Source organism: Taudactylus pleione, unplaced genomic scaffold (assembly GCF_031769625.1).
Source record: "Taudactylus pleione unplaced genomic scaffold, aTauple2 ptg000451l, whole genome shotgun sequence".
Lineage (NCBI taxonomy): Eukaryota > Metazoa > Chordata > Amphibia > Anura > Myobatrachidae > Taudactylus > Taudactylus pleione.
This window is the reverse complement of record NW_028284853.1, coordinates 6,338,278-6,355,796: the sequence shown is the minus strand read 5'-3', so window position 1 is coordinate 6,355,796 and position 17,519 is coordinate 6,338,278. Positions and strand designations below refer to the sequence as shown.

General features: G+C 43.4%; 1 protein-coding gene across 1 annotated transcript in view; it reads left to right on the top strand.

The window, feature by feature from the left end:
• IFT38 (intraflagellar transport 38) overlaps positions 1 to 17,519 on the top strand; it is a 257,847-nt gene that overhangs the window by 179,113 nt on the left and 61,215 nt on the right. Inside the window, exon 6 of the mRNA XM_088448183.1 lies at positions 15,119 to 15,202. Coding sequence (XP_088304309.1) covers positions 15,119 to 15,202 — 84 coding nt within the window. The remainder of the gene's footprint in view (positions 1 to 15,118; positions 15,203 to 17,519) is intronic.

Here is a 17,519-nt window from a genome sequence, read left to right as displayed (position 1 = left end):
GCCAGTGCGCACAAAGACTGCCATGAACCTACCGTGAGCTCATTACTCACTACAGCTAACGAGCTGAGTCTGCCTGTGATGGATTGCCCTGCTCACAGTCCCCTACAGTATTCTGTATCTCTTCTCACATTGAAGGGTTTTAAATAGACTGCATAGCAGTAACAAGTACCCAGGTACATCAGAGGGCTTAGTCTCAGGAGTCTTATAAGGTGCTCAGGCTGCAGCTCCTATTATTGTATTGTGCTGGATCCGTGAGTTATTTGGATAATGTGATTTACTTGGTATAGCATATACCTGTCAGTCTGAAATTGTTCCCAGAATGAGTTACCGTGCCGTCTTGCTACATATAGTCTAGAGCAAAGTACCTGCAGTATCCTGACATGTCATGTTTTCAGAATTATCCTGTGCGAAAGCTGGTAGGGTACTTGCTGAATCAATCATAAAGCCTAATTTACCCTGTGCTTGGCAAAGGCAGCCAATCAAACATGTCCTTTTTGGTGGTTAAGGACCAGAGTTGAGAAACACACGCGCTGTTAGTGTAAGATTATTTTTGGGACAACAAGTGTCAGTGGGCCTGATTCAGCAAGGATCGCTACTGCTAATACGCATGTATTCGGCCGATTACTGCTTACTGCGTATGCATCGCAGTGCGCACGCGCGCGAACCGGTCATCGCAGAGTGATTGACAGGAAGTGGCGTTTGTGGGTGGTGATGAGGGGGTGGTTGGAGAAACGCAGGGGCGTGCATAAATTATACACTGCGATGCCTTACGTAGCTTGTGTACTGATAGCGTGCGATAAGGTTAGCAATTTCTGAGTAAGGTCAGAGCTTGTGCAAGTGTATGTGAGGCTGCGATGGTACTCGATGTTACCGATGGTTTCGCAGTCTTCCTAAGGATTACAGATGTGTGTAAGGTAAACGGGGCGTCCTTATGATCTGCGGCGGCATAGCGATCGCAGTGGATCAGCATACTATCTCAGTGAGACTGCGTGCGTAATCGCAATCGCAGTTGCCATCGGTAGTGAATCAGGCCCAGTGTCCCAATATTCTGGGATTTGTAGTACACAAATAGCAGGATCGCACACGGGGCCTGATTCAGACCCGGTCGCAAGCGCTGTGCGCTCGCAACCAGGTCGATGGTGGGCCAGTGCGCATGCGCAGGATGGAGCCGGCTCAGTCGTGCGCATGCGCGAGACCCGAATAGCGACGGGCAAACCGTCGTTCTGGGTCTCGTACCAAAGGGGGCGTGCTGTCGATGGTGAGTGACAGCACGCCCCCTTTGGTGGGCGGGTCGGGGGAGTGGCTGCCCAACTGAGGCGTTCCCATGTGAACGCCTCCGTTTGGGGGAGGCCCCACTGACATCACGAGTGATGTCAGTGGGAGAGACTTCTGCTCTGTTAGAGCCGAAATCTCTCTGGGGCTTGCGGCAACGAGACACAAGGGTCTCGTCGCAAGTCCGATGGTCGCGATGGTCTTGACCATCGCGACCATCTTCCTGGCCGCTCGCTATAGCTGTGGGTGGTCACCCACAGCTATGCGAGCGGCCAGGAGGCCGTTCTAAAAAAAAAAAAAAAAAGACCGGCCCTGATTCAGAGCGAGCGCTCTGTCAGAGCATCCGGCTCTGAATCAGGGCCACATTTCATAAGCCTGATCTCATTTATTAACTGTATTGTATTTGTCATTTAAAAACCGCAGGAGAACGCTGATTGACTAAGACTGACCTAAATTACTGACTGGGATGCATGTGTTTCCACCTTGTTTGACATACTTTGGTTACTGTACAATAAAAAGCTGCTCACCCATTAGCAGGTCAGGTGACCCTTCAATGGATTTGCCTCAATATACGGATGATAGAGAATGTCACATGAAATCACCGAATGAATCTTTCCTCAACAGTGGTTCATTAATCTCAGATATAGGCCCATTTATAATTAAATAAGCCAAATCATTCTCACTCCCCTGCTATTCTGAAAATAAGTGATTTCTATCCAGAATAGATAGATAATAGGTATTTCCAGATACACGGCGGAGCCTTACGTCAGTACACACACGGATTCATTATTTCCTGTACAAATCTGTAACCCAATCACAATTATTACAGTCCATTTGTTTTCAATTTAAGCATTTTCAGGCCGAGTGCATACTGAAGATACAATGACTGCGTCAGACACTTTGGTCTGTAGGAGCAGACAGACAGAATCACTGCGGATTCTGTTATTTCATTGATTTTGTGTTCAGTAAGCTTTTATCGTGCATTAGTGAGGCAATATTAAATGATGACATACAGATAATGGAGCTCGTTTTAAGTTGGATATATGTCACATTTTTGCGTAAGGTATTCTTTCCGGTACATGCACCCCCTTACGCCTAGAGTAGCGGAATGAGAGGTTTACAGGGGTAGGTACAAACTACGTACAGCACTAGTGGATGTAGTTATTGACCTCAATGTTGCAAATGGCCATGGTTATTTTTGCTATATTAACATTTTCTCTAACTTACCCCAGTAGTCTTCTCTTTCCAAGTCCCAGCACATATGGGAGTGTGCGCTATTATTACATACAGTAGCAGGCGCATGGTGTGTGAGCATCTTCACCTGATATCTGCTTCGGAGCTTCTTTTTATGAATCAAAGACTTTGGTGTTTGAATTTATACAGGATGGCCGTTTTCATTATGTTCCATAAGTATAGCAATCCAAGGTAATAATTACTGCGCACGCATCCCCGAAATGTTATTCTTACATGTTTGCCTAAACATATACAATTATTTTACAAGATCCTGGCGTGCCGTGTATGGTAATTATTACTTTGGATTGCTATATACACTACCGTTCAAAAGTTTGGGGTCACTTAGAAATTTCCTTATTTTTGAAAGAAAAGCACTGTTTTTTTTCAATGAAGATAACATTAAATTAATCAGATATACACTCTATACATTGTTAATGTGGTAAATGACTATACTAGCTGCAAACGTCTGGTTTTTAAAGAAATATCTACATAGGTGTATAGAGGCCCATTTCCAGCAACCATCACTCCAGTCTTCTAATGGTACATTGTGTTTGCTAAGCGTGTTAGAAGACTAATGGATGATTAGAAAACCCTTGTGCAATTGTTAGCACAGCTGAAAACGGGTTTGCTAGTTAGAGAAGCTATAAAACTGTCCTTCCCTTGAGCTAGTTGAGTATCTGGAGCATTACATTTGTGGGTTCGATTATACTCTCCAAATGGGCAGAAAAAGAGAACTTTCATGTGAAACTCGGCAGTCTATTCTTGTTCTTAGAAATGAAGTCTATTCCATGCGAGAAATTGCCAAGAAACTGAGTCTCTAGTTTGAGAAATAGACGCCTCACAAGTCCTCAACTGGCAGCTTCATTAAATGGTACCCGCAAAACGCCAGTGTCAACGTCTACAGTGAAGAGGCGACTCCGGGATGCTGGCCTTCTAGGCAGATTGGCAAAGAAAAAGCCATATCTGAGACTGGCCAATAAAAGGAAAAGATTATTATGGGCAAAAGAACACAGACATTGGACAGAGCAAGATTGGAAAAAAGTGTTATGGAAAGATGAATCGTAGTTTGAGGTGTTTGGATCACACAGAAGAACATATGTGAGACGCAGAACAAGTGAAAAGATGCTGGAAGAGTGCCTGACGCCATCTGTCAAGCATGGTGGAGGTAATGTGATGGTCTGGGGCTGCTTTGGTGCTGGTAAAGTGGGAGATTTGTACAAGGTAAAAGGGATTTTGAATAAGGAAGGCTATCACTCAATTTTGCATTGCCATGCCATACTCTGTGGACAGCGCTTGATTGGAGCCAATTTCCTCCTCCAACAGGACAATGACCCAAAGCACACCTCCAAATTATGCAAGAACTATTTAGGGAAGAAGCAGGCAGCTGTAATAGAATGGCCTGAGCAGGCACCAGATCTCAACCCCATTGAGCTGTTGTGGGAGCAGCTTGACCGTATGGTACGCAAGAAGTGCCCATCAAGCCAATCCAACTTGTGGGAGGTGCTTCAGGAAGCGTGGGGTGAAATTTCTTCAGATTACCTCAACAATTAACAGCTAGAATGCCAAAGGTCTGCAATGCTGTCATTGCTGCAAAAGGAGCATTGTTTGACGAAAGCAAAGTTTCAAGGACAAAATTATTATTTCAAATAAAAATCATTATTTCTAACCTTGCCTTTACCTAACCTTTTTTTAAGAGGAGAGTAAATAGTAGCTTATCTGAGTCAAGGTGTAAGGGAATAAGCGTTTCCCAGGAGAAGAGTTAATAGTTCCCACTATAACCTCTTATCCTGGGAAATGCTTATTCCCTTACACCTTGACTCAGATAAGCTACTATTTACTCTCCTCTTAAATGTTTTTATCATCTTTATTTTTTGTGTATGACGTGTTGTAATTTAAGAAGCCTCTTAATGTTTTTTATTGTTTATTGTTTTGATCCTTGTAATAAACTGTACACTTTTAAATTATTTATTACAATTAGCACTGCTTTTGTTTTGATTTTAGTACTCTTGATAGTAATATTTTAACAGAGTTCTTACTAAATTATTTACTGTATGGTATGCACTTTACACAATAGCACTTTATATATAGCACATTTTTTGCACTTATCACTTTGATATTAACCTATTGATTAAGTTTTTATTTGATTCAATATATGGAATGCACCTTACACAATAGCACTTCATACACAAAGAGGAATTGTCGCCAAGAGTCAATCCTTTTTTTTATATATATATATATATATATATATATATATTTGAGATGTGCAGTTCGGTTTCAGTGAAAATTGAACACACTCATACTTAGGGAGTCCGAATGGAACCAAGTTGGGGTCTTCCCGCCGTGTTCGGATCCCAAAACGTGGCAAAACGTCATCACCTCGGTGTCGTATATTGCGTGTTTTGGTTAGTTTGTTAAAGTCCCTCCTTCATGATCGAGCACCATTTCGCAAAGGAGACCATAGGAAGAGGGTGTGGGACTGGGTTGCATCACTGTGTGGCACTAAAAAAACACCATTATGAGTAGTGGACAGGAGCACTGTGTTAAAAAAAAACCCTACAGGGGCACTTTTTGTCATCATAAAAAGAAAAATATAAGTAGCACTGTGTTAAATGGGCACTGTATGTGTAGATGGACTGTGGACTGCAGCAATGTGAGGCACAAAAAAACGCCATTATGAGTGGACTGGAACACTGTCTTAAAGCCTACAGGGGCACTTTGTTATTTAAAATTAAAATGCCGTTAGGACAGGAGCAGTGCGTTTAACTTAAAGGATCACTGTGTAATAAATAAAAAAGCCATAGACGCGCTGTGAGGCAATGTGTTGTATTTTCAGGCACTATTAGAAAAAATGTAAATCATAAAACTTGTGTGTTAAAAAATATATCATAGGGTGCCGCCATAACTAGGAGTGCTATGAGACCGTGTGTTTAGGCACTGTTATAAGAAAAAAACTAATTTGATTAAAACTTGTGGGTTAGAAAATATAACGTCATTAGGGTGCCACCATTACTAGGATAGCTGTAAGCACTGTGTTGTGTGTCCAGGCACGTTTATAAAAATGTAAATTATTACACTTGTGTAAAAATAACATCATTGTGGTACCACCTTTATACTAGGAGCGCTGTAAGACAATATGGATCTGTCGATAGAAGAGCAGGAGAAGCAACCCCAGTACTAGTGCTGCGGCTCGTGCCAATAGTCATGATAGTACTTCAACATTTACTAAAGATGTGGTCTAGGGAAAATAAAGTCTAAAGGTGCCTACACACTAGACGACCTGCAAACGATGCAATGTCGTCAACTATTTCTCTTGAACTCTCCCCGGCAGTCCAGGACATGATATGGAGAAAAAATAGCACAGTGTGACACAAAATCTATCGTGCACAATCTAACAATTTGCATATCTTTAGATTGTGCACGATAGCAAGCACTGATCAGGGAGATCCATGATGCATGCATCTGTGTAAAAAAAAAATTAATAACAGATGCATGTACGAATCAGTGAGATCCGTGCTGTGTTAAAAAAAATAAAACAAATCAATGACACAGATGCATGGACGGGTCAGTGAGATCCGTCCATGCATCTGTGTTAAAAAAAATAATAATTAATAAACAGTGCAAAATTGAAAAAAAAATTAGACGTGCGAGCCCCTTCCCCTAAAACATAACCATCCCCGGGTGTTTCACAGCCGGTCCTGGTTGTGAAAATACAGGGGACAATGAATGTAGGGGTCCCATGTATTTAGCACAACCAGCACTTGGCTCAGCTGAGCTGGTCTTGGTTTTGGAAATGCATGGGACAAAAAGAGTAGGGGTCCCCTGCGTTATCCATAACCAGCACCGAACTCTTTCTAGCGGGGGTAATGCCACAGCCAGGGGAATGCTTTCACCGGGTCCGCCGGCCAAAGCATTACCCCTGACCGCAAGTCAGCCCAGGCCGGGGATCCCTGGGGTGGAGACCCCCCAATAAAGAGTTCCCTCTCTCCAGGGCACCCCAGGAGTGATGGGTGCCAGGTTGATAGTGTAAATCTGTAGTGGAAAAATATTGTCTCTAGCAGTAGAACTACAGGTCCCAGCAAGCCTCCCCCGCATGCTTGGAGAACCACAAGATTTCACTATAGCAATCCTGCTGCTGAGCGCTGATTTGCTGAGAAAGGCGAGTCTTCCGCCTCTCAGCCAATGAGTGGTTCCCACCATTGAAGCATTGCGTGCCGGGTTGATAGTGTAAATCTGTAGTGCTGTAAAAATATTGTCTTTTGCAGTAGAACTACAGGTCCCAGCAAGCGTCCCCCGCATGCTTGGAGAACCACAAGATTTCACTATAGACATCCCGGTGCTGAGTGCTCATTGGCTGAGAGAGGCGAGCCTTCCGCCTCTCAGCCAAGGAGCGGTTCCCACTTTTGATGTCAATGGTTTTCGCCATTGAAGTCAATGGTGGGATCCTCTCATTGGCTGAGAGGCGGAAGGACAGCGCTCAGCAAATCCCGAAGCTGAGCCGTCAAACTGTGTTTGCTGGTCCAGGTCTTTTAGTTTTTTTGTTTTGCCAAGACCGTGGATGCTTACTTGGAAAGAAGAGGATGGGATCCACGCATAGGAAAAGGTGAGTATGGATTTTTTTTACAGGTATCCGTGGATTTCTACTTGGACAAGTGGACGTGAATTTCTTGAGGGATATTAGGTGAGTTTGTGTGATAGTGAGTGTGCATGTATGTTTTAATAAAATTGTACTATCACGGTGTGTGTATACTGTGTGTATTTTAGTATTCCTTTTGCAGGTGAACTATAGGTACCAGTGGACCCATAACGCCACGCATGCTGGTACTTGTGGTTCTCCAAGTACCAGCATGCGGGGAAGGCTTGCTGGAACCTGTAGTTCTACTGCAAAAGACAATATATTTGCTTCTATTTTTACACTAAACATTTACGCTATCAACCCGGCACCCAATGCTCCAGGTGTGCCGGGGATAGCCCCGGGTTATCAACCCAGGCCTGGGGTGCCCTGGAGTGGGTGACCCCTTTATTGGGGGGGTCCCCACCTCCCCAGGGATCCCAGGCCTGGGCTGACTAGCTGTCTGGGGTAATGCTTTGGCCAGGGGACCTGGTGAAAGGGTTCCCCTGGCTGTGGCATTACCCCCCACTAGAAAGAGTTTGGTGCTGGTTATGGATAACACAGGGGACCCCTACTCTTTTTGTCCCCTGTATTTCCAAAACCAGGACCAGCTCAGTGCTGGTTTTGTTAAATACAGGGACCTCTACTCTTTTTGTCCCCTGTATTTCCAAAACGTTGTTAAAAAACATTAAAAAACTAGTTCTTGGCCTCGAAAATACAATTGTTCCCACTATCCACTTAACCACAGATATGTGGACAAGCGATATTAGTCAAACTAATGATTACATGACTCTGGCAGCCCACTAGGTGGGTATATTGCCTTCAGCAGCAGCAGTATCTAACACACAATGCCAGCTCATTCACAGACAGGCTACTCTCTATCACTGGCTTCATTAAGAGGCAAAACTGTTAGAAAAACTCAGGGATGTTATAGCAAGATGACTTGCCCCTCTAGCACTTTCCTCAGGATTTGTCATATCCGATATAGCAAGTAACATTTTGAGAGCATTACAACTGGGTGAATTTGAACACATCTCATGTTTTGCCCACACAATAAACTTGGTGGTTCATAATTTTTTTCTGGATATTTTCGACATCTAGCAGCTGCATGTAGAAGATTGCAGTGGCTGCAAGAACAGTTCAATTTGCCATGCCACCAACTGAAGCAGGAGGTAGTAACAAGGTGAAATTCCACCCTTTACATGCCTTAGCGAATGGAGGGCAAGCAACAAGCCATCCAAATGTACACAAAATTACCATGACATAGGGGGAGGAGGGGGAATTTACCTTAGTCCAGCACACTGGAGAATCCTCTCTGCTGTATGCTAGCTACTGAAACCATTTGAAGTAGTAAGTAATGATGTGAGTTCAGACACTTCCAGCTTGAGTCAGGTGATTCCCTTAATAAACCTACTGGAAAAGCAGCTAGAGAAACTGTAGGAGATGAAACAAAGTGATTCCGCTAAGTATGTTGGACTTGTAGATCAAGTTCTTTATTCGCTTTGCCAGGACCAAAGGGTTGTCAAGATCTTGCAATTGGATCACTACATTTTGGTATCCATGCTTGATCCTGAGTTTAAGTCATATGTAATGTCTTTCTTTCCACCTGACACAGATCTTAAGAAATGCAAAGAACTCCTTAGCCATTTTAATATCTGGTCAGGCTTAAAGGAATTGCCCACAATTCTTTACACTTCTACTGTGATTCAATCTTATACACTAAAGGTGAGTACACACCTGACAGATGTATCTGCAGATCGAGTGATCTGCAGATGTATCTGCAGATGATGGTCATTCATACACACTGAACGACCATCATCTGCATGCTGCAGCGGGTCACGGCGGGTAGGGGGTGTGGCCTAATCAGGAAGCCGTGGCCTTGCCCCCTTCGAGAAAAAAACATTTGCGGCACATGATCGCTCCCCCTTTGGCAAAGGAGACTGCTCAGGCTGCTGCTTTAGCAGCCTCGGACCGTCTCCCAGTGCAGCCCAGCACACAGCAGCGTGGTAAGTAGTACCCGCTTGTGGCTCCCCCCTCCCCTCTCTGCACCCTGATCACACACTTGCCGATGGACAGATATGTCTGCCAGTGTGTACCCAGCTTAAGTGTCAATAGAATGGTGGATGATTATTTTCATTACAATGTTTTAATTAGCATAATACACAGTCATTTTGATTACTGGGAGGAAAAAAAGGCAAGTTGGCGCCCCTTGTACAAACTAGCTTTGTTGTACTCTAGTGTGTACTCGAAAAGAGCACAGCTAGGAATTTTGTGAGAGATCGCTGTACGCGGCTATTTCACCAAATATGTGGAAAAACTCGTGTTCATAAAAATTAACTACAATTTCAAGGAGGAAGACCTGTGCCGCTAAATCCAACAAAGTACAGAGACTTCTGTAATGGTGGATTCCAGTGGGCATGAGCTAATATTGTGTGATTATGTTATCACTGATGAGGGTGAGGAGGATTAGGTTGATAATGACATCTTCGCAGTGAAGAGATGATTAACAACGCTGTCAGCCACCTTAAACTCGTTGATAGCTTGTTTTGTGGGGTGCCCAAACAACCCAAGCACTTCAGCCGCAAAAGTGGCAGTCCCTGTCACTGAAGTGCTTGGTTTGTTAAATTGTGCATGTCCTTTTTAATATACAACATAAGGGTAGACAGGAGGTCCCAAGGACAATTCCATTGTGCACCACTTTGCATTATGGGCTTTGCCAAGATTGCGTGTGTTTGAAAGACATCATATATTACATACAGTACTATACTGGGACGTTGCTGTAACAAGACCATCTTTTTTTAAATTTTGTCTGTGAATAGTTATAGTTTTTTTTTGTGCACACATTTAGTTTTAGTGTAACAAAGCAACTTATACTGACACATTTTAATAGTTCCACTGATGGAGCTAATTATTTCACTTGTGATTCTGTGTGGAGACTTGGAAAACATTCACTGTTTGGGGTTTCCGAGGACCGAGTTTGAGACCTGTGTTCAAAAGCAGTTTCCTAAACTTATTCCTTAGGGAGCACTAACAGTGCATGTTTTCCAGATCGCCTCACAGAATCACAAGTGAAATAATTAGCTCCTCCTGTAGTTATTTTAAAATGTGTCAGCCAGTAACGAATACACTTGTTCACCAACAGGGGCGCCAAGAGGGGGGGGAGTGGGTACTAATAACCTGGACCTGGGCCTGTTGGAGGGACCCGGCAAGACCCTAGGTCCCTCCCTCCCTTTTACCTGTCAGTAGCCCAGCACACGCTTCTGTGTGCTTGGCTGCAGTGGGAGAGCAGGGAGGGGGAATGAACACTCCGGTTAGGCCCCCCCCCCCCCCACTGGATTTGCTCCGGGCTGAGTGGCTCAGCGCCCCCCCCCTCCAGCATGCAGCGATGCCGCAAATAAGGTTTTTAATTTTTATTTTAAAAAAATCTAAGGGGTGTGTGGCCACGCCTCCCATTAGGGCACGCCTACTCGATAGTAATAGGAATCGGGCTGGCTTTCTACTGCCCTGTGCACCAACTAGGAAAAATGGAAACCATGCACTGTTAGTGCACCCTGAGGAATGAATTTGTGAAACACTGGTTTAAAGAATTAAAGGTCTAATAAATAATCAGTGTGTTCACAATTTGCAGGTTACTTCATAGAAAATTACATTAGCTATAGTTTTCAGGTTACTCATTTTAATTAAAACAGTGCTAATAATAATTCTGATTTAGTATACACAAACACTAGATGTGCCTTTTTTTGAAGTTGAACTGTTTGTGCCACTGCTGTCACTTAGCTTAGTCAGCCAGCTAGCTCGCTGCAGCCTTTTGCCAATAGTAGTAAAAACAATATTGTGAGCTGTGAGGTGGTCAAACTTAACAGGAAATGACTGGAAATTAATGTTATTGAGATTTATAATACTGTAGGAACAAAAACATGCCCAAAAAACATAATTTTAGCTGTTTTTATAAAAAAATAAATTAAAAACCAGATCTGAAACCAAAACACTTGAGGGTGGTTTTACCAAAACACGATGATGAATTAGAACCAAAACCAAAACTCTCTAATCATAACAGTCTTCCTTTTAAAGATGTATTTCTTAGAATCTGAAATCCGATTTTATATTTCCTGAGTGGTGCATGACAAATTGTGACACGTCTGTAATGAGATCCCTATACAAAGAGGCATCTGATATATGTACAATGACACAGGAACTCATTTCTAGTGTATGCTGGGTGAAGTCCACTGTAATATTGCAAATCACAGGGGTCAGCGGCATCCTGTCTATGTTGGCACGGAAATAGATGAGGGCAGATGTGGCTAATGCTATTCTACATACTGACTGTTGCTGATTTATGGTGCACTGGGACAATGCATCAACCCTTGCACAAATAACACTTAAGGTACGTACATACTAGATGATATTTTACATGATTTCCCCGATTTTGCATCGGAACGACAAATTGTGTAAAAATGTCCAAATCGTAAGTGTCCCCTCATGATCATGATGCCGATGTGCATACCCGCGGTTCACACATCGCATTTTCAGATCTTACCTACAGCAAAGATCTGCTAATCTCATTAACGAGAGTAAGGTCGTTGGTGAGATCGTTTGTCAGATTGGACAGTTTATGCAAGATATCGTTTGTCTGGGAGTGCAGGGGAGTTTCCGGGGGAGTTCAAGGGAAATAGTTGACGACATCGCATCTTTTGCGAGTCTAGTGTGTCGGCACCTTTATTCCCAGAGAATTGATTGGCTGCGTTCTTCTGAATGTTGACATCCCACAGTTTGTAGGTAATGGTCACAAATTATATTGTTTGGCTTAATTTGGGTAATCTAACTAATATGACCCTGGTTATCGTTTATTAACCATATCATGTGTGCTGCATATAATATAGTTATTTGTGCAGTTGTGCCTAGAGGTAGTTGCCACGCTTGGTACTTTCGTGGGTAGGATAAATAGTATTTGGTGTTTATGATCCACAATGGCTGCATCAAACCTGTATTTTGTTCATTGTTTTCTGTATTTCCTGCAAATCTAAACCTCTGTATAATGTTTATGGTTCCTGTATTTTGCGGAAATCTGAACCTCTGTATTATGGACCTGATTCAGTAGTGATTACTAATGCAATCACAGCTGCGAAAATATGCCAATGTAGTCTTCATTCTAGCACCTTGCTCCTCTTTCCTGCCTGAGGTGTCGCTCTCTGCTCTGGTGCTTCTAGCACACTCAGCTGATGCAACAAACTGCTGAGATACATGTGCTAGATGCAACAGAGCAGAGAGCGACATCCCAGGCAGGAAAGAGGAACTGCACGGGTTGTGACAGGTGCAGGGTGCTAGAGTGAACACTATTGCAGCCAATGCTTGCCAAAGCTCAGCCGGCATAAAGACACCCACTACTGGTTACTCATATCCGTCCAATGTAGCCCTTCTGCGTAAACATCGGTACCATCGATGCACATCGGGCAGTCACGCAGCTTTTACAGTAGGTCTGACCAGCCGCAGAGACTGCATGTCTCCTCGTACGCAGAGAGCTTTCATGCTGCGTATGCAATCGCAGTGGCTAATTTATGCACACCCACGAAATGGCATTCAAACGTACAGACGCCTTCGTTGTTCTGACCCCCCCCGTCACCACCCCCAAACGCTGACTGCCTGTCACTCACTTTGCGATGGATTCCTCTGTGCGTCCGTATTCGCAATGCGATCGCTGCTCATGTGCATCTTATATGCATGTGCGATGACCACCCTAGTGTGACAGCCCAGCGGCACCTCCCACCACCACCCAGCGGCTGCAGTCGCCCGTGTATTGTGAAGAAGGAGCCAGGCTGCTCCTTTCTATACCCGGAGATTTTTCCTAGCTGGCTCTTCTCTGCAACCGCTGGGGTAATGCGATGTAAGGAGCCGGCTGCTCCTGTGTAAGCCCGGCGGCTGTTCTTCTCTCAAGCCACCGGGGTAATGCTAAGAAAAGGAGTCGGTGAGCTCCTGTCTTTCATGCAATAAAAGGAGCAGCTCTGCCCCTGTGAATACCCGGCGGCTGCAGAGAGGAGCAGCCGCCTGGGTATTGTAAAGTACTCAGTGCCCCCCCAGTTTATAAACATAGCAGTAGGGATGGTCATCAACCAACGATGGTTAAAATCCATTGATTGTTAACCACCGATGGTTTTGCCATCGATGGGGGAGAACCATTGGTTCTCTCCCATCGATGGCACAGAGCCCAGTGATTTTTTTTTTATTTAGAGCCAGTACACAGAGCATAGCTCCCCCTCCAATGCAATTCACAAAGCGATGCCCCCCGACTTTGATTGCTCCACCGTCCTTTGAGTCAGAGAGAAGGGATGACCATCGGTGGGCGAAACCATTGATGCTTCCACGTCTATTGATTTATACTATCGAGGTTAGCGACCAATGGTACCATCGATGGTGACCATTGATAGTTAACCTACCAATGGCCATCCCTACATAGCAGAGCCTCTGCTCCCCCTTTGTGCAGTGACTTTCCAATATATCGGAAAAAAAGTTTTTGGGGAAATCGATATTAGTATCAATGGTTCCATTAATCTTTTTGGTTATGGTTAAATAGTTTCATTTTCAAGTTGATGCACAGTATACAATAAAAAATTTTTAAATAAAATTGTGTTGGATAAGTGATAAATAGTCGTTATTGACCTAATTCAATCATAAAACAACCCGACAATGTCTCAGCGTTTTTTTGAAAATATATTATCTAGTTATGTGGTTACAGATCGGGTTTTCAAAGCCTTTGAGATCTGTATTTAAATGGGCAATGGTGACACACACAAAACAAGCCTGTTTTTTGCATGTATTACTTTTGTCTTTTCAATTCCAGCCCTCAAAGAAAACGACAATTGTCGACTTTGAAAAACACTCTTTAGTAAATATACCCCATACTCTCTTGGCCTGCAAACAGTGAATTATGCTGCCATATTGATGCATGTGCCCTCATACACCTGGCCTCCTTGTGTGTTAAACAGCCCTGGCGTGATTCGGTAGTGCTGAGCGTCTTTTCAAGGTAAAAAGTGGCACAAAAGGATGCTCTGCGCTACCGATTGACACTGCTCCCACGCGTTATGTGTAACAGGACTTGTAGTGCGCGGAGGATAGATGTATGTGGACATGTCTGTAGGCCTGATTTATGAATGACAGCCTTTATCTTCTCTTTATAGAGAACTGGTAGAGATATTAATCTTGTTATAATTACTGATGCTTCAGCCAGGCACTTTGGTATAACACTCTCACATTATTCTCCTCCTGTGTCATCGCTCTATCGGCAGTGCTGCCGCACAGATGTCAGCCACCGACATCGCCTCTACCCATCGTCTATTCCTTACTTGTCATCACCCTGCATGACAAAAATATCAGCTGGGAATTGACAACTGTCTCTGTGTTCTTGCAGAAAAGACCTTTTCTTCATTTTATTGTATTTATTTATTACCGGTTATGTATATAGCGCACACATATTCCGCAGCGCTTTACAGAGAATATTTGGCCATTCACATCAGTCCCTGTCCCAGTGGAGCTTACATTCTATATTCCCTACCACTTGCTCACACACATACACACTAGGGTTAATTTTGTGTTGGGAGCCAATTAACCTACCAGTATATTTTTGGAGTGTGGGAGGAAACCGGAGTACCCAGAGGAAACCCACGCTAGCACAGGGAGAATATACAAACTCCACACAGTTAGGGTCGTGGTGGGAATCGAATACACGACCTCAGTGCTGTGAGGCAGTAACGCTAACCATTACACCGTCTGTGCTGCCCACGGTCTGTGTTGGATGTTTTGATTGCATTCTATTATTTACGCTTTTTATAAAAGAAATGCAGGTTGCTGACTTTGAATGACACACATTAATTTTTACACTGCACAAAAGATTTCCATATTTGTTTTCTAAAGACTAGATAGTTGTTCAATAAATGAGTTACGCAATCACTTTAAATGATAAAGATGAGTTCATGGTGATTGGGTTACGAAATAAACTGTTTGTTCTTGCAGGAATTGAGAACAGCCGCTATTGCCCGTCCTCTGGAGATTAATGAAACTGAAAAGGTACTAAGGATGTCCATCAAAGAAGTTTTGGTAAGTACATATTGATTTCGGAACTAACAGGCTTTCTCAATAGGATTAAAATATTTATTTGCGTAGTTCAAGTAAACTAAAGGCCACCATATATCTGCGATTGATTGGGGTAACTTGGAGTTTTGCAAATGATTGTTCCAAACAATCGGCAATGCATGGGGTTCACCGATTGACGATTCCGATCAAAAAGTGATCGGAATCACTAAATCAGGTTGTCCAACATGTTGAATTTCAGTGATCAATCGGGGCTGTAGATTGCTAGTGTATGGAGATGATCAGCCAATTTGCCGACCATTGCTAGTAAACTGATGCGCCTTACAAGATTGGCAGATCTGTGATTTCTGAAAATTATTGAAAAATACCTGTAATGTATGGGCGCAGATTGGTGAATCGGGGAATCTTTAGATTGGGGGAAAAAAATCTCAGAATCTGTGAATTATTTTTTTTTTCAATTGCTGATGTATGGGCCCTTTAAGATAATGTCTCTCAGCCCTGATCCTAAGGGGCTTTTACAGCACACATTTTAATTACCTACGGTGCTTTATTATACGCAAATTTTTCTAGACTACTTTATTCAAACATGGATATGCTGAAGTCATGCGTTTTTTATTAGCCTGTACGAACTGGACAAGAGAGATCTTCATTAATCCCCCCTACCCTGTTTATCCACCTGGCTTGTCTGCTCCTGACTAATAAACTTAAGTCAGTTAAACAATTTAGAACTTCCCTTGATCTGAGTGGTCCCCAGCATCGCCCCCTAGTTTAGTCACTTCTAGGTACAGTAACTTGGTGAGTGCTTCTAGTTTGCATGAAATTCATGGTCTGCGATCACATGATCTCACTATAAATCCTACTATGTTCAAAGTAGAGATGTGCACGCTCGGATTAGTTAGAATTTTCTCGCCAAATTCGTATTTTTCATGACAAATTTCGGGTCTCAGAGAGAGGCAAAACGTCACCTTTCATGGACAAACATCATCTTCAATGGACGTTTTGCCTCTTTCTGAGACCAGAAATTTGACGTGAAAATCTGAATATTGCGGGAAACTCCGAACTAATCCGAGCGTGCACATCTCTAGTTTAAAGTCCTCACTCTGGCCAGATTGGGGTGTTTGAGATCACAAATGACATTGCTGGATGGGGGATAAATGGCTATCTGTTAATATATGGTTTTATTATGCTAGCTTGGCCCCATATTACCTGACCAATTTGAGCATTGGGCCTTCAGTCAGCTCTCAGACCGTATCAGCCAGTGTATGGGTTGCTTGTGTTCTGACTCAGGGCGCTGTAACGAAGGCAGCTCTCCTGGGCTGTCACAATGAAAATGGCCTCTGAGTCATCTGAATGAAGCTTTTGGCCAAATTCCGTCCTGCCGGAATGAGCCATTTGGACTGCATAGTCCCTGTGTATTTTGGTGATTCCTCTACTTTTTGCAGTGTTTGTCTTTTATTTTTCTATGGGCACCTTGGGTCCTTTAGTGAATTGTCCTCTTTTGTGTTTGCTATGTTTTCCTTTAAGTAACTATCCGGGTAGAGTTTTCAATTTTTTTCATTTGTTAAATGTTTATAAAGTAACTCTTACTTAAGAAATACAGAATACCTATCTAAGTATGTATATATCATATTATTTCTGTGAACCATTATTTAGGATTAAAATGAACCACCTGAAGTACCCTCCCTGGGGTGCATACAGGGGTAAAATGTGTCTAATTGACACAATTTATTTTCCAAATATGACCCCTATCTTGTCGTAACCATTTGCTATATACACTCAAGAAGACGGTCTACAGCTGTTACCCCTCCTGCATCTCCTGCCACCTTGGTTGGGCCGGTTGCTCTGTTGGCCTGATTCAGAGATGTTCGGTAATGCAATCGCAGCTGCCATCCCGGGCGCAGTAGCTGTGCAAATGTCAGGATATGTTTTGAGACGCCCACCGGGGCCATTGCAAATCCAATATATAGATATTTTTTTTTATATATATTTATATATATTTTTTTGGGGGGGGGGATGTATTTGATATGGGGATGCCGGCTGTTGGAAACCCCGACCCGCGGGTAGCACACCGGTTCCGGGTTCCCGACATCAGTTGAGATGCCGATGCCGGAATCCCAAATCTGAGTATAGTGAGCCGGGCTAGCTTAGTGCCACGGGGAGGTGTGTGTGTGTGTGTGTGTGTGTGGTTAAGCCACCACCAGGGAGGTTGGTGTTAGGGGGTGGGGTGGAGTATGGTTTAGGCACTAAGGGGGGATGGTTATATTTAGGTACTAACAGGGAGGGTTAGGGTTAGGATGCAAGAATGGAGAGTTAGAGATAGGAG